This window comes from Diorhabda carinulata, chromosome 4 (genome assembly GCF_026250575.1).
Source record: "Diorhabda carinulata isolate Delta chromosome 4, icDioCari1.1, whole genome shotgun sequence".
NCBI classification, from domain to species: domain Eukaryota; kingdom Metazoa; phylum Arthropoda; class Insecta; order Coleoptera; family Chrysomelidae; genus Diorhabda; species Diorhabda carinulata.
In genome coordinates this window covers 5,490,917-5,509,292 of record NC_079463.1, presented here as the reverse complement: position 1 = coordinate 5,509,292, position 18,376 = coordinate 5,490,917, and the positions used below count along the sequence as shown (strand labels likewise).

The 18,376-nt window shown below is 31.6% G+C and overlaps 2 protein-coding genes across 6 annotated transcripts in view; both read right to left on the bottom strand.

Moving 5' to 3' along the window:
* Positions 1-200: 200 nt before the first annotated feature.
* LOC130893419 (calpain-A-like) lies at positions 201-15,367 on the bottom strand. The gene is made up of 14 exons (XM_057799513.1): positions 15,215-15,367; positions 12,484-12,663; positions 11,819-12,006; positions 8,989-9,123; positions 8,528-8,705; positions 7,097-7,263; positions 6,709-6,950; positions 5,778-5,917; positions 3,912-4,120; positions 3,733-3,784; positions 3,346-3,484; positions 2,338-2,459; positions 483-678; positions 201-334 (listed from the first exon to the last, which is right to left on the bottom strand). The coding sequence occupies exons 1-14, from the start codon at positions 15,314-15,316 to the stop codon at positions 264-266; spliced, it is 2,121 nt and encodes a 706-aa protein (XP_057655496.1). The 5' UTR covers positions 15,317-15,367; the 3' UTR covers positions 201-263.
* Positions 15,368-17,571: 2,204 nt separating this feature from the next.
* Positions 17,572-18,376, bottom strand: part of LOC130893415 (calpain-A-like) — a 42,564-nt gene continuing 41,759 nt past the window's right edge. For all 5 annotated transcript variants that reach the window (XM_057799510.1, XM_057799509.1, XM_057799507.1 and 2 more), the window contains one exon: positions 17,572-17,857. In XM_057799510.1, the coding sequence (XP_057655493.1) occupies positions 17,772-17,857 (86 nt within the window). In that variant the 3' untranslated portion in view covers positions 17,572-17,771. The remainder of the gene's footprint in view (positions 17,858-18,376) is intronic.

Genomic DNA, 18,376 nt, shown 5'->3' with positions numbered 1-18,376 from the left:
ATGAAAAGATATAACACAAAATCACATACTTTTCTTGGAGGAAATGAAATTTAAGTGCTGAAATGTTCAACTCTATTATCATTAGCTTCTGTCATGAGCAGGTTTTGTTTTATAGTACACTTTTACATATTTATATAGTGTGGATGTTGAAATTTTTGTTATTTTACTGAGGTATGGATAAAGGAATGATAACAACCATCAAATAGTCAAATATATTTTAATTAAATTCATTAATTTACATATTTATTTGAATTAATATAATTTTAAGCATATAATGTTTCGACCAACCAGTTTTCCAAAGTCTCGCTCCGGTTTTTCTTCGATTTGTAGATATCTAAAACCAAAAATGTGCGATTAATCGAATGTAAAATATTGATTCCTCATTTCCAAAGACATTAATTTTTCCAATAAGCATTACACCTTCTCGTAGGTCTAATGCAAAAAAAGTATTATGTTTAAGTCAGGTTTATTATATAACTAACCAATCATTATTCTCAATTTGAAACAACAATGTAAGAAGTCATCCATCTCTAATTCCGTGTTTTCGTTGCCATATCTCAACATAATGACTCTCAATACTTTATTACTCAATTGAAAATTGGCAGCTCTCAAAGCTTGTCGCATTTCACTAGGTGATATTCCTTTGGAAGTATCCGAATCATAGTTTCTGAAAATCCCCTGAAAATGATACGAATTATTAAGATTTTGTTCAATCAACACACTTACTCATATCAGATCAGTTATTTTATTAAAAAGTACTTTTCTACCTTGACTGGGAGCTTATCAGGGAGACTTTTTTCAGCATGAATAACAAATTTCCAATGTTAGGAACAGTGTCAAAATATGATATATATGATACTGAATCTGATTTGAAAAGAATTTTAGCAACCACAAATTCGCCAATAAAAAGCAACTTGTGGCAAATCACGTTGTCATGATGAAGACATATTTACTCTTTACATTGATTCACGAATGTTCCTCTTGGTACTTGATGTTCAACTATAATTTTTTGACCTTTCAAGGGCACTGGTTTTCCAATAAGAAGATCATAGCCACACACCAAATTTTTATATGTAGTAACAATTTAGGAAATAATGTCTGAATCAGCATGAAGAAAATATTTCAATGTCATGGAAATTAAAAAAACTAGCCCGACTTACTTTTTGTTTATCGGTCAAAATTCTTGGTCAAACCAACAAAAAATCGCGAATCAAAATTGACATGTGTGATAATAAAAAAGGAAGCTGTTGACCTAATCTGCAGATCTCTCTTTTCTATTCATTTACATAATTGAATCACCATACCACTTGTGAACATTTACTGTACGAGGGTTGTTACTGAAGTTTTGAAATAGATAATTAATAACACATATTTATAATTGAACATGGCTTTATGGAGGTACCTCCAAAATATGTGATTTGAGTGCATCAACAGCTTCTTTAAGTGGAGAAAAACGTTGACCTCCAAATTTATTGTTGATCTGCGGGAATAATAAAGAATCATTGGGTGCTAAACTGTACGGTGGATGATCCATCAATTCGATGTTTTGACTGTTCAAAAACTTTTTTGTTTGAACTGATGTAAGAGAACTTGCATTGTGGTGGAGAATCATTTGTCTTCTGGCAAATAAATGCTAGTGTACCAATAATAATTGGCCGTTATACGATCTTATGAAACGGTGGCTACTTATCCAGTTATTCCGAAAAAACAGGCGACGATTTGCTTCATAATTCGTGCTGTTAAGTTTCGGATTCATATGGGAAAATATTTGTGATTTAATTCCATTTTTTAACCATGATTATTTCGACGTTTTAAGTACGTTCATCATTGAAAATGTCAAACTTTATAATGGCAATTTCTCATTTGACATATTCACTTCAGTGTTGCCATATCTCAAAACTCAAGTAGCAATCGTCGTATTATCACAGCATACACAGCAAGACAAGATCCATGAAAATCATATTCATGGTCAAGAACGATGATAAAAATAACATTTCAAGTATATAGAAATAAAATATTTACCAACTGAATGTTTATCACAAAAAATCAGTGAGAATATAGTTTGAAATTTAGAATAAGAAATGTGAATTTTGTAATTGTTTCTTTATCGAACTGTAGAAAAAATAACTCGTGTGGATTCTCGACATTAGTAGCTACATTTTAGTGTTAATTTCAAGAAAAATTATATCAGTTGTTTAAACTATTTACGGAGTTACTCACATAGAATCGATAAAACGAACATACTCAAAAATTAGAACCTTAAGTAATATTAACATGAGACTTTTGTTGAAGATGAATATATGTATTGATGGCGTTCCATTTGATATATTCACTTACCCTTAAAATACCAATCTGTTCCCACAGTTGATAGAATTCACTGAAATTCAGTTTTCCAGAACAATCGGTATCAGCTAAAGCAATCATACTGCGACATAATTCTTTAGAAAGTTCAAGGTTTTCTATAAAATGTGAAAAATCTATTGTTATAATACAATAAAAATCAAGGAAATTGTGATTGGAGAATTCAACACCATGTATACATAATAGTAGTAACTACAAAAATCTATCATTCTAATGTACGAATTTCAAAGTAATTATAATTAATAGTTGTTTTCCCTGCGCAAAACAATTTATTTACAATTCATTACGTGTTTTTGCAGCATTGAAAATTGTTCTCCATTTCCTTTCTACATATGTCTGTTCCAGTCATGTACTCCTTAGTTAGTTAGTTGTTCTTCATCCATATTTGTTAGTCTCATAGTTTCGTAGTTACAGGTTTTATCGCAGTTTTGTAGACTCTTCATTTGGTTGCTCAATATCTTACATTATGATTTTATTATCACTTTATCCTTTTATTCTCTAGGAAACCTTTGTCTTGTACTTTGTGTCATTTTATTGCTTATCATTATTCCTACGTACTTAAAGGTGTGACTACTTCAGAGCTAAAGTGATTTATCTTCACTATTTCTCGTCTGGAGCTTCCTTTTTTCTTTCAATTTTTATATATTTTGTCTTCTCCTGGTTTATTCTCTTTTTCTTGCCTCTCCCACAATTTCTTCTGATGTATATTCTTCCGTAGATATTATATGCTGTTATTATGCTATCCACTGCATATGAAACTGAAAGTCCATTATCTCACCTTATCCTAGTATTTCAAATTCCTCGGATGGTCCTTCTTTTGTCATTGCTCTTGTTTTATAATTTATCATCGTCATTTTCACCAATTCTATTAACTTCTTGTGGTACTTTCGGTTGTTCCTTTTCGTTATAATTGTCCTCCTTTTGGGACCATCGAACTAGTTTTCTATCGCTTGATTAATAGTAAAAGCAGATTATTATATATACCTTGTTTTAAAAGTAGACTTAGCACAGATTTAAGTTCCTTCCAACCAATTTCCATTTTTTCATTTGCCAAGTTTTTGAATACTTCTGATATTCCCACGTCAGCTGATGTGCTATCAACCGCATCGGGAGAGCTATAAAGCTGCAACAGATAGATATTTTGGATAATGCCCAAAGTGTTTTGGATACTGGACAAGTTGAAGTTATTTAATTTATTTTGCATGAAAACTATCCACTGTTCGATGGATAGCTTGCTGACAAGGATGATTATGAATTAGGACAGTTTGGAATTGTTTTTAATCATTATTTGTTAGGATGTACTGATCGTAAATTTGTTCATTTTTGACCACAATCTACTCCGAGAATTGTATCTTTTTAAATACTACTTACTCCTCCCAATGGTGCTGAAGGGTCAATTAATCTGACATCTACCTCATTTTCACTGAAAAATATGAAAAAAAAAACAAATAGTCATTAATACTGAGCATATAGGTGCGATTACATAAAATTTTAAAATGTGTTATATCAATATTTGTACGTTAAACATAATTACTATAACAAATACTCACTCTATAACAAAATCAACAGTAGAATAGATCCTAAGAAGATATTCACAGCTCGATTTGGTATCTTCGGTGAACGGTATAATACAATATGATCCATTGGACAAATCCAAATGGCACACTATTTGCCTGCTTGGTTCAGCTTTTTTCACATAAATTGGTTTTATAGAAGAAAAGTAATTTTGTGGCAATGGCCCCATACATGCAGCTTTTAACTAAAAATGCGTAATTCTTAATGCGAAAGGAAATATGAATATGAATCTATCTATAAATTTCTTAGACCTTTTGATATGTTTATGTTTTCTAATCGTCTCGATTCTTAGTCTAAAAACACAAAAAGAAAGAAGTGATATTATATATCAATTACTTTGTACCGATTGTGACGTTGTCTACATAGGGCAGACATCTCAGAATTTAGAAAATAGACTGAAATATCATCAATACGAAAAAAAATAAAGCTGCATCAACAAACCACGAAATATCAAAAAAAAACATAAATCCAATTATAAAGATTCAAAAATGTATATCGTTTTTTTTTATAAATTCCAATACAACTACGAACAATTTGATAGGTGGCTGCTACATATTTTTGAGATGCAAAAACTAAAGGGATTGCAGCAAATTTGTAAATGAAAACTCTATTAAACTATAATTGCAAGCTTTTGAGAAGCGTTCTTCCCTTCATAAGGGAAAGTTCAATTTAAAGATAGTTAACATATCTACCGTCTCGTAAGCTTTTTCCAACTCTATTAAACTATAATTGCAAGCTTTTGAGAAGCGTTCTTCCCTTCATAAGGGAAAGTTCAATTTAAAGATAGTTAACATATCTACCGTCTCGTAAGCTTTTTCCATTTTATTAAATCCATTACCAGACTTTTCGCGCTTCAGGTCTGTTTTCCGATTACATCTTTCAACATTGCTTTCTTCTATTTTCTTCTCTGTCTTTCTCTCTCCCTCTGTTAGTCATTCACATTATGCACATCCACTTCAAATACTCTTGTATCTTGTGTCTTCAATTTAGTTTCTACGTCTTATTCAGAACCCAGTATCCGCTTACATCTGGTGTAACGTTCTTATATGTCCTTATGTTAATTTTCCTCGAAACCTGCTTGGATTTTATCATGCGTACCTCTATTACTTTTAGCCAGTCTTCTTCCTCGTCACATTTGTCGTTGATTACAGTTCCTAAATATATGTTATCGTCTGCTTCATTTAGTTTTATTCTTCTTGTAATCTATTGATAAAACTTCCAATTATTCCTTTTCATATTCAATCCAGTGTATACTTTCAATTTCATTTATGTTCAAGCCCATATTATAAATATCATTTCTATAAGTTGATACATCTTCAGTAGTATATAAAATTCATTATATCGTAGGCCACTTGAAAGTCGTTAAATAAAATATATGTTGGTATTAATACTGATAGTAATGAGCTTGAAAATTGGATCCATTGTTGATCTAGACATTCAAAATCCTCTTTGATACTCCCTTTACATATCATCAGCTTTGTTTTCGTTCCTATTTCCAATTTTGAGATAATTTTTATACTGGATAATGTTTTTCTTCTCTTATAAATCCTCAGTTTTATCGTGGTTAATCTTTCATCTTTTTCTTTTTATTCTGCAGGTGTATTAGAGATCTCCACTTGCCTCGTCATATTCAAAAAGGTTACCCTGGACATATTTCGACTAATTCTATTCTAACGACTCCTTTCAATGTCCTGAGGAATTGTGATGAATACATACTAGTAATAATTTTATAGATCACCAATTTTGTATTGAAGTTTATCGCTTGATATATTAAAAGAGTTTGTATAAGAATGAAATTAATATGGGAGTATTTTGATATAAAAAATAAGAATCTCACGTACAGCATACACTGCAACTCCAATTGGCAATTCGGGTAACTTGTAAATCCTCCTATTTTTTTGTGTGACACTAACCAAAACTCTATGTGTTTCATCTTTCTGACCATTCACATTCAAAATAAATTGTGAGTTCAACCAAAAATCTAAAAAGTAATTCATAATATAATCTCTAAAACATCATTGGTTACCATTGAAATTTTGATTTATTTTCTTATCAAGATATAGTGTTGAGTTACAGTCACATAAACGTGGCTGTCGTGGTTAATTTTCCCGCCAAGTGTGAATTGCCAGCTGTTATTCGTTTGTTGCAAACAGAAGAGAACCAAACAGTGCAGCGGAAATTAGTCGAATGTATAGAGACACCTTTATAAGTGATGGCGTTGTTCGTGGATGTTTCCCAAAACTTTAAAATGACCTAACTTATATTCATGTTGAATGGGTCTAGAACAGAAGCCTGTCACTTCAGACAACATTGTTCAGCGAATTGACGAAATGGTTAGGTAAACTCGAAGGTTCATCATATATTAATTATCGATGCATTTTCCGAAAGCTTAGGATCTGCCCTATAATCTTTCGTTACTGAACAGTTACGCTACAGAAAAGTTTACGCTCGCTGGATCCCAACGATGTTGACTGACAACCACAAAACTCGCCGAATGGCATTGAAATTTCTTGTTACAATACAGATGAAGAAGATTTTTTGGAATCCATTGTGACAGGTGATGAGACATGGATTCTGTGCGACATGACCGAAACGAATCGACAATGGATATACACAAATTCTGCAACGAGACCCACAAAATTCGAACGACCCTTCAACAGCTGTAAGATTATGGGGCCAAAAAGGTGTGTTTATGCAGACTGGAACAACAATTATTGCGGAAAATCGGAAGTTAGAAAAAAAAACAGCCCTCTTACATAAGAATCAACTTACTTGTACTGGTTGGAACGCCTCCATTGCTAATTTTAGCTTCCCAAGCACCATCTATAATGAATGTCTTCCACTGATGCAACTCATCTTTATTGTAAGCCATGGAATCTGGATTGGGATGGCAGAATTCCAATAAATTAAACATTTCTATGAATTGTTCGTATTGCATCCAAAACTCTCCATCGTTTGCTTTCACAAGTAATTTTTGTTTGGTGTTTTCTGGCAAATCTTCCCAAGTATTGGAACTTCAATCAAATTTTATGAATATATTTTGAATCGAAACACACTCTTCGTGTTTGTTAAGTACCAAAATAATTTATTTTTATGAACGAGTTATTTAAAACAGTAACATTCACTTCCGAATGAAATTAGTTTAAAACATCATACTTACTTATCGCTCCAATTGCCTTTCCATTCTCCCGTTCCCCACGGATTCCTGAGTCTGAGTAGTTTATAGGGTTTTCCATTCTTAGAAAGAACTTCAACGACATTGGTAATACTGTATGCATGTCTTGAATAAAGCCCATATTCGTTTTCTTCTTCTGCTACAGTGGAATCCTAGATATTAATATAATAATATAGATTTTTGTGATGTTAAACAATATGATTTTTCCTAATAATAAAGGAAAATGAGAATTCAGACTGAAAACTTGGGAGATCCTTCGTGTTAGTGCTCTGATGTATAGACTTTGGAAAATTAGTTATTTGAGACAAACAATGGTTAGACATCATAATCGTATCCTTGGTAGTCCTCCATATTTCTTATTTCCGAGAAATGAAAACGTAAGCTGATTAAGTCTTTAGTTCTAGCTCAGTCATAAAATTTCTAAAGGGAGTATTATTCGTGAGCTGTCTAGTTTGGGGATCACTCATCGTGGCTGTTTAGCTGATGCTCTGTTACGAACTCGTCCACGACATGGACCGTAAAGCCGGTACTGTTCAATTATGTTAATAGAATCTAGTTTGGAGGTTGCGGTTTCTCAGAAAGGCTATTTACATGTTTTCATATACGGCGGCGATTTGATTATATTCTTTTCATACAATTATTTCTAAGAATAATGAGACATCATTTTTTTTTATAAATTGCCGCTTGTTTATTAGGGAGGAAGACAGTAAATAATAAAATTCGAATAAATTAGTGTGTGAGGAATTAGATAATTGTTAGTAATAAGTTTCGGGCAAAGTTTCGTGAATAGTGCCTAGTTAGGCGTAATTAGCATTAGTTTATTAATAAATTATGTAAGTTTAAATAAATTAGACCAAAACATCACAGTAATCAAAGCAGGTCCCGTTTTTATCTAGTGATTAAACAAACTGTTCCATGATGCCCAGTTTCATATGTAATGGTGGAAGGATAAGTTTTCTTTACCCAAGGATCTTGAAGTGCTTTAAAAATGTGTTTCATAGTTTTTTCACTATATTTATTCTTCAATTTTTGGTTTCATATACTATGAAAGCGTGTTTTGTTATTTTTTTTAAACTATATTCATTTTCTGCAAAAAAATTGCAGGAAAAAATATTTTGTTTCGCAGAGTGAATGAACCCTCGACCGACAAATCCGGAGTTTGACGCGTTAGCCCGATCAGCTAACGAACGCAATAAAAGTGGTGGGATATACTAACAGTAATAAGCCACAAAGAAGAGTTACAAACAAACAATTCACAAACCCACATAGTGATGATGCTATTCTAAGCATTTGTCTATCCTTCTAGTTTCCAATGCTCCAATTATAATTTCAGAGATAAAAATAGTTTTACTTCACACGTCTATAACCTTAAACTCTAATATCAAACTCTCCTACATTTTTTCATAGATACATTACCGTTATAGCACATCCCATGAACGATTTTCTTAAGAAAGAAACTAGCATCATTTTAAAAACATCTTGATTTTTACTGAATTCCAAGAGATGTGGATACACCTCATTCAGACCACCAGTTAAATCTTCAAGTGCATCGGAAATATAACCACCTTCAATATTAGCGTAAGAACCATACAATCTAAAATTAATTAGATAGCAATAAACGAGAAATTCTAAAAACCTACAGTTATAACAAATAATAAATTTGTGATATTTCTATTCAGATACAATTGTAGAAGACCCAAGGTATATATCTGAATTATATTATTAAATATAATGAAATGAATCAGTTGAAAACAAGGAACAGTAAAGACGAAGAAGCTTCCCTCGTATAAATTTCTGGTAGCTTAGTTGATTGGTCGTATAGCATAAAAAATGGAGAACAGATCCTCAAACTACTGAAGTAACTAGATAACTCTTACTTTGCATAAGCTTTTTCCAGTAAAGGTGTCCAAAAAACATTAGCATATTTAGTTTTTGTAAATATGAGTTTTCCATCAATGGTCGGTAATTTGTCGTCAATAACAACATCAATCCATCTACCATATTGCCAAAACCTGAAAAAACAAGTAATCATCTATTTTGATAGACCACTACATTGCCATATCAAGTTTATGTCAAAATTATCTGAATTTGATCGTACGTAAATGATTTTTAATCAAGCAGACTAATGGTGAATGAAGAATTTTGTTATTTCAGTATTACTGTAATTAATTTACGAAAATGATCTTTTGTTGTAACATTTGGTAGTAATATTGGTTTTAGTTTCAATCGCCTACATAGAGTTTCCAATTATTTGAAGTCTTAAACTATTTATTTATACTAGAGCGGATTTAAGTATCACAATCGAGAAAGATTTTACGCCCGAGCGAGGGCGAGGGCTGGCAATAAAGTTCATTCATCAGCAAATATTGCTTATCTTTTGCTGCTGCTAGAAAAACCTATAAAGAGGTATGAAGAAACGTATCAGTACTTCAAGAAACGGTACAGTCTCATAAATCGTGCTTCATGATGTATTTAAGGTTCGAGCAATTTTATGGTATGAATATACCGTATCGAAGTCCACTTTTTTCACAGAAGAAAACTAAATATCTCCAACTATCCTAAACTTTTTTTGAAAAAAATAATAAATCATCGTTAGTTTGACGTTCACTTAATTCATGTAGGGTATTTTTTAAGTAAATAACATACACGACGACGGCACCCAATGGCGGTTAGTTGACTTACAAGCAATCGTCAATGGAAATTGATACCTTTCTGTTACTTGCCTCATTCATACAGTATGAAAATGTGTTCTTTATAGTATAGGGAGAAGAAAAACAAATATTGTATGTATCTCTCCCTAAATTAACTTAAGTTTGTCGAATGACTTTCCTGAAAATTCAATATTCAAGTCTTCACTCCCAAACAACTAGAAAGTCTTTAGCGCAACATTCTAAGTGCTTCAATGGGGTTTGAAAGGTAAACAGAATTTAAAAATATACCAAACTAGCAATACTCGTCGGTTTATGGAAACTCGCGTAATATAGGGATAATTCAATAAGAAATGACTTATATATTCTATGCATTAATTCAATTTTGAATTGTTATGAAGAAAAGAAACATTATCATTTATAAATTGCACACATTTATTATTTATACGATTAATAATATAACAAATACATACATACATTTCATCAACATAAAGATATTAAATAAATGATTTATTATTAAAGTAACAATGATTACAAAAACGCAATTTATGTCAATACTTCTCTGTAAACCACTCTGTAGTTGTTTTGCCATCTTTTGCTAAAATAACTAAACTTGACGGAGAACTTACTCGTGAACAGGCTACATAAAATTGACCATGAAAGAAACAGTTCTCTCTCAAATCGATTCCTGCCACTTTCAAAGATTCACCTTGTGATTTATTGATTGTCATAGCAAAACAGAAATTCATTCTTTTAAATTGAAAAACGTAGTCTGAAGGTATAAGGGTGGTATAAAGTCTGATTCCCCTCTGGCACATCCGGTTATAATTGTAGCCTCGAGTGAGAGATATTTTTATGAAACAAAATTATTATGATTTCTGAAAACGGTCTCCTTCACATTATAAAAAAATCATATATCTATGCAGATTTGGCTGCGTAAAACGCTGGAAACCCAATTTCATATTTAACCCTTTTTAAAGAAATCAAAAAGAAATTTCCAAAAACGGAGAAATTAGTTTTTAGATATTCACACCGAACCAATTTCTAAAAAAGAATCGCTTTGATATTTCATTTCGTCATGAAGAATAGCTAAATATATGGTTCCTTAATAAAAATTTTTGTTCAACTTTTTGAACCCTTTCCAAGTCGAATTTTGAAAATCGCAGAAATTGGTTTTTAGGTATTTGTTCGGAGAATGTTTTTGTGTAAAAATGATGTCGATATCTCAATTAGCGACCGAGAAAAACGAAAAAATCGAATTTGCAATCGAATGTTATCGTTCCACCCCTTTAAAATCGAAATTTACCCCTTTAAAATCGAAATTTCGCAAAATATCATGTCTCTATCTTTAATAGCCTTGATGAGTGAATGAATCAGTCAGTCAATCAGTCAGGACATCCTCTTTTGTAGATATAAAAGATGACCAACATCTTATGAATCACAACCTACCAGTTTCTCCAAACGAAAGACTAGTAACAGTAAGTTAAAAAAAGTATCAAATTAAGAACCAAATCTAATTTTTTATTTTGTTTTATGAAAAAAATTATTCTTTATGAAATAAAACTATAAAATATTAAATACTTTTTTCAAAATCGGCAGTGGAATGAAACATTATTGCCGATTGAATGAAAAAAATCGGCAGTGAAATTGCTTCCCACTGCCTAGTTATTTTTTAAAAATTATATTATTCAGTTGTGTAACTAAACACGGCACTCACAACCTATTCTATTCTGCTTGCCTTAATTCCAAATATTTTATAATCTGGGCGACTTTTGAGAACTTATAATAAGCAACGCGGTCTCTTTTTTTCACTCTTCTAGTGCCTTGATACATAAATAACCTCAAGTTTTGGAAATATTTTGAGTATAGATTCCAAAACAACATTATAGGGCTCTAGTTTTTCTCTATCTTCCAGTGCTTCAAAAATAAGGAAAAAGTAATTTCAGTTGTAACAAATTTTACTATACTATAAAAGGACAAAGAACTGATTCCAACCGTTTAGAACTAATCATACGTAGTAAAGTTCGAAAGAACGATTTTTCATTAACTTTTCAATTACCTGAAATGGAATACTCCAGCGTAATCTTCAGAGTAGCTTTGATTTTCAGGAACAATCAATTGAAACAATTTTCGATTTTCCAATATGTTAACCAAGGCTGCTAAAAACCAACAGTCACCCAAGTTTCCTTGGTTTACATCAAATCTATTTTCTCCAGCATCAAGAAAATATGGATTTGAAACCATTTCCTTCAAAAGATTTGAAACGATCATAATTATACTACATATTTGTATAACACAATTGTTAGATGTGTGGTGTGATATTCAAAAATAATTCTAACTATATGTACCTTCACATTAGTCGATTCCGTTTTTATTGTTTCTTGTATCGACGATGATAACAACGTTAGTTGTTTTTCAATAGAGCAGAAATTATAGAGAGTTATTGAGAATTTTGAGCTATAGATAAATCTTTTAACCATTAATCGAGTATCAATTCTTATAAATAGAAAACAAATTTCTTATTTAGAAAGATACTTGCAAATGAAACTTGAAAGTAAATATGAGAAATGTGACATGGATTCATTCCGATTGTGAAGCAGCTATTGAAGTACTAAGCTCCAATGTCATCTACTTAATTCTAACATAAAATTGTCGGAGAATAATTGATAAAGTAGACTAGAATAATATAATAATTGTAGACACTGAATATTCGATCTTACGTACCTGAGGTCTGAGCCATTTTATATTTTCTTTCACACTCTCCCATTTCTCTCCTAATTGTACATTATCAGGAGCAAACTGTTGGTCGTTAAATAATATCTTCTTTTTAAGACAATAAGATCTTATATCTTCAAATTTTTGTAAGGAACCTCTAGATTTTAATCCTGAGTATTTTTCACCCAACTGAAAATCATTATTTTTTATACGAATAAGCAGAATATATTGAAATATTGTTAAGGTACGTGGTTTTTTGAATAATGAGGAAAGACGCACACAAGGAGTCTCGTAAATTGAGTTATGATTGTTGTTCACGTGACATGTGCCTTCAGGAAAACGATATACTGAAGTTCTCAACCTCGGAGGTGCTGTAGGTTTCCTGTAACCCGGTGAAATCGATCATCAGCCAATGGCAGACAACAGGGAATAATAATACTGCTGTAGTTGTACCTGCACTTGCACAAAAACCCCTTGTAAACTCTCCGAAACTGTTTGATTCCTCGAACCATTTTTTTGTCTCAATTATTTTCAATTGAGATCTGAGACCATACGAAAGGAAATCTTCTACTAAAAATCACCACAATCCTAGGCCCGTAGAGAAGAATATTTCGTCTATCAGGGCTAGCCCTGAAATTTATCCTACATGTGACTTCATAACTCAGTTCAATGCATGTTCCTTTTCAGTCTCGCAAGTGAAAACTGACTGGATGTCTGCTCACGCTTTAGACCGTGTGCTTTAGTGAGTTTCCTGAACTCAGATGAGGTTGAGGTCATCACGTTGTCAGAACATGAAGTAAAACCAAAAACCAACATAATGTAGGCAACAGCAAATTACTATAAGAATTTGGATAAATGGAAACCATCTTATATTAGAAACTGCAATTATGATCAGCTATTTTTTATTTATGTTATTTTACTCTATTTTTGCTGCATAAACCCAGAATTAACCTCCCTAATACATTAAGATTGATACTCAAAACCATTTATTTAAAATAGATAGAATAGATTCAAATGCGTTTGGGATTCGGATAATCGAATGTATGAAGAAAAGCGGGTTTTGTTAAATAAATATATATGTATATATTAAATAATTTAATTATAAGTTTAATTTGGTTTAAAATATTTGGTATTTGGTCATTCTCTGTTTGTTTTTCAAACCATTTGAGAGCTGTTTCCAGAACCTGAAGTGCTTCATCATGAGATGGTCCTACATCATTTTCCACGTCTAGATTTTCTTGTGTTTCTTCTTCTTGCTTTTCCTGCTGTTCATTTATCTGCAATATGTTATCTACAATTTGGTCATCCGACATTATTTGAAAGCCTTCATCATTACTGTCACAAGTTTAAAGTTTTCATCATCATCTTCATCAACAGATAACAGCCTCCGTAAAAGTTATTTTCTATAAAGTCGTTTCAACGTTTCAATAAAACTTTGATCCATTGGTTGAGACAAGGATGTCACATTAGGAGGCAAAAATTTTAATTTAAACTTTCCATTTTCTCTCTCTAACCATTCAACAGAAAGATGGGTTGGCGCATTATCCAGTAAAGTAGTGCTTACCAATTTCGTTTTGTTTTTTTTTACTTCGGGGATAAAAGTATTGCCATACCAGTTAATGAATATTTCAGAGTTCATCCATGCGCTTTTTTGATTTTTATAAATTAATAAATAAATAAATATTTTCAAAACATCTGGGCTTTTTTGATTTACCGATGAGGAGCCCAGTGGCGTTAGCGCAGACTAATATAGTTACTCGATCGTTGCTAGTTTAAAAAATAAAGATTTTGAATGTAATGATTTCCAATTTAATCCGGTTTCATCAGCATTATAAACAAAATCCAAGTCATAGTAATTTTCATTCAGTTTCTTCTTAAAATCATCTTTAAAAGCGTTTGCTGCGTCTACATTAGCTGACATTTTTTCAACTTGTATTTCTAATTCACGAATTCCATGACGAGATTTAAATCTGTATAACCATCAGTTACTTGCGACAAACGATTCATTACCACCTAATCTTTTATTTAACTGTAAGGCTTTTTCACAGAGTAAAGGACCAGATATCGGTTGCACAGTTGATCTTTTTTGTAAAAACCAAAAAAGTTTGTTTTTCGGTTAGGTTTCACTATCTAATTTGCAGGTGTAAAACAAAATTGAATCGGGATTCTTCTTAATATCACTTATCGTTGATGTACCTACACCAAACTCAACAGCTAACTTACGACCGGTTTCTCTTTTTCTCACACATCAGAGCAGAGTAACAACTAACTAAAACAATAACGAAACGCAAGGGGCAGCGATCCCGTGGGGCGCGGGCGGGGTAATGCCAGTTCCGACTCGTTCGTACTTGCATAAATTCGATTTTTAGTACATAATATGTTAAACATTTTGTAACATGGCTCAATATTACTTAATTACTGTATATCGTATTTGTTTGCAAGTTATTGATAATTTCAAATGTCGTTTTAGGAATTTAGAAAATCATCAAATATTCATAAAAAGTGGTGCAAACACCGGATAAGATATGAATTTTGTTACTGATTCAAGTGATAAATTCTTTTTAATGGAATAAAATATTCATCTTACTTATAAAGCTATTGAAAAGACGTCATTGAACTACCAAAAGTACATTTTACTAAGCACTGACTTATACGTACCTTTTGATAACATTTTTTAAATAATTTTGTAAATAATTTAATAAACAATTATCATAAGAAGTAATAACAAATTAGAACTCACTAAATATATTTTCCTTGGATTAAATCCTGTACAAATATATCGACAATCTCCAGAAATTAATTGACCATCTTCAGTGGGCTTGGACATTTTGTGTACCTTCATTTATTTGTTACACAACCATGGACTAATATGATGATCGAGTAAAATAAATACAAATAATTTTTTTATCTTATCAAACATGAAAATACATCGATATAAATTTTATCTTTTTTGAATCATTTCGAGTCATAATGTTCCCGCAAAATATATTATGAAGTTTCAATTACTTTTTGTTCCATAAAAACTTTTTTTTTTTATTTTCCATCGCTGTGGTTTACCCCTCAACTTCTTGTTGTCTAGTTTCACAAAATGACAAATTGATTTTAATTATCATTTCTATCCAATATAAAAATAAAATATAATATTAAACAAAATACTTAATTAAAACAAATCCAAATAAAATGTGTTAAAATATGTTAGCAATGTCTTACGTTAAATCTTTTGAATCTCCGTCGGATAATAAGGACTCTAGTTTTTTGGACAGGTGATTGGGATTAGACTGAAGTTTTCTACTGTACTTTTCACTGGCCACTTAATTTCTTCTCTAACCGAGAGAACTTGAAGATCCCTTACAATGATGTCATTGAACATATACCGTAAAGTATTTATTATTATCTTTTGATCTCATTTACCCAAAGCTGATTCTCCAGAGATAGTTGTGATTGTCCTGGAATTATCCAATATGAGAATGTGAGGACAAAAAATCCATACAAACTGTTTGCTTTAATTCAATCATTTGCACTTTATGAAACACTCAGTCGGTTCGCTTTAGCAGTTGGAAACCCTTTGATACTGAGACTTCTAAGTTCTGATTTTTGTTCCATATATTGCTTCTTAGAATATTGTGCCGATTTTCTTGATTTTTTAACAACATTCTGTTCCTTTAGAGTGCTTTTGCACACTGACTCCCAGTTTTCCGTGAACCGCTTTAACCAAAGCTTCTCTTTTTTATTTCTTTTCTGTCTAATCCTGATACTTGGAATATTAGACAACTGCCAAATTACGAGAAACAATCAACATTACATTCTCAGTGAACGCCTACTGTACTTTTTTGTCCCCACACCCTTAATTGTTTAAGTTTAATCTTAAACTGTTTTTTTTTTTTCGTACAAAGAAATTCTCCTATCCGGATGGATCCCAAGATATTTAACTTTCTCCTTCGGTGATATTCCATGTTCGTTTATTGTGCCAAATAGACAGTTTTCTCTTCTGTTGGTGAAGGTCACGTGGATAGATTTAGACTGGTTGACTTGAATTTACGATATTTTCAATCATTGCTGTAGCCTGTAGAAATTTGTTTGAAAGATTTGAAGATCTCCATAATAGAAAGCTACCAAAGCAGTGCCACAGTGTATATGTTGCACTAAGTAAATAGTGATGTGTATAAAAGAAACAGAAGCGGACCCAAAAGGCTACCTGGAGTATACCGTTTTTCAAGGTAGGATGTAAGAAGAGGAAATCATTTAGGGGAAAAAATTCTCTGATTTTGTAGGCTCAGGTGCCTAAATTTAATCGATGAATATCCTGCATGATTTTTTTATCCTTTCGAAGGTAGCACGTTCCTCTTGTAACTTGAATTCATGCTTCTAAACCTAACCTAACCTAACCTAAATAACTTAATTTTAATTGATATTTCATGTTATTCTGGTTTTTAATAGATTTTCTAGCAATTTACCAAGAGTAAACTGTTTGTTCTATAGGAAGTAACTTCTTCGATTTCCCAGCTTATTTTGGTTGTAATAAGGTTATAGCCTAGATACTTTTTGAGTAGATTATAACGTTTTGTTGTCATTTTTATGAAAAGGAGGTTCCAGTTGATAAAGATCAGTTTCGGCGGCGTTAGGTTGAAAAAAAAGTGGTTTTTTTTGAAAAATTTTTTATATTTTGTACCTTTCAAGAGATAATATGAAAAAACTGAAAAAAACGTAATGTTTGTCCTTATTATTTGACTATTCCGTAAACGATGTCGACGAAAATATTGGCTCATCTTCAAAAACCCCTTTTCAAGTTGCATTTTTAACCATAATTGGAATATACTTAGAACTTGAGGTAATTTTATATTTGATATAAATATAAATTGATAGATAATAAAAATTATCAAAATCATAATCTAATGAGTCTGATTTTCCATTGGTGGTAAAAGGACCTCCTTAAGTATAACCAATAAAAACAATTACACATCTAGTAAACGATTATCGATATCTCGTGATAGTTGGTAAGCAAAAAAATAGATTCTTAGCATAATGTTTGTTTACTTGAAAACTGATAACCTGATAAATTTATCGAATACCTGGAATCAATTATTAGTAAAACACAAATTCATCAATAAATATTTATTTATGAGTCAACAATTGAACAAGAAAATGTATAAATTTGTATATATTGTGTATATAATGAGGAATTAAACGTTCTTAATACTAATAAATCTTACTAACAATTTTGAAACGAACATACATTTCCAAAAATAGAAGAAAAAAGCTTCATTTGAAATTTTTATATATCTAACAAAAATATATGTTTAGGAATAAAGAGTGTTTTCTAACCATTCATCTATCGAGAAACTCGCATTTCTTGTTGAATTTGATTGTTTCTTTTTGAAGAGTTCTAGAAAGACAATATGTATACATAATTACAATCACAATTTATTATGTCATACGAAAAAAGTATTTCTTCTACTACCGTACGTAAAGTACGTACTTTAGACACATATTCGAGCAAGCGCGGATCCAGGGGAGGTCATGGGGGTCAATTAACTTGGTTTTTTGTTTCAAAGTCGAGGAGGAATTGAGGTTTATAGTAAAAATTGCGTAAAATTCGTCATTATACTGTCAAAAACAACGCAATTAACTTATATTTTGTGGGTAAAAGGCTTAAAACGCCATATCTTTGGGGGAGAACTCGTCCTAATACTAATGACCCCCCCTTTGTCAAAACCCTAGATCCGCCCTTGTATCCGAATGCGTAAAACTTACTTTAAGCAGTACTGCGTTTAGAAAGTTATTTTTGATGCATGCCGAGGAGAAAAGTTGACATATTTAATAACACAAATTCGACTGTTGTTTTGTTAGTTTGTTATAATCTTGATTAAAATATTCAAAAGACATCAATAAAAGCGTAATAGTT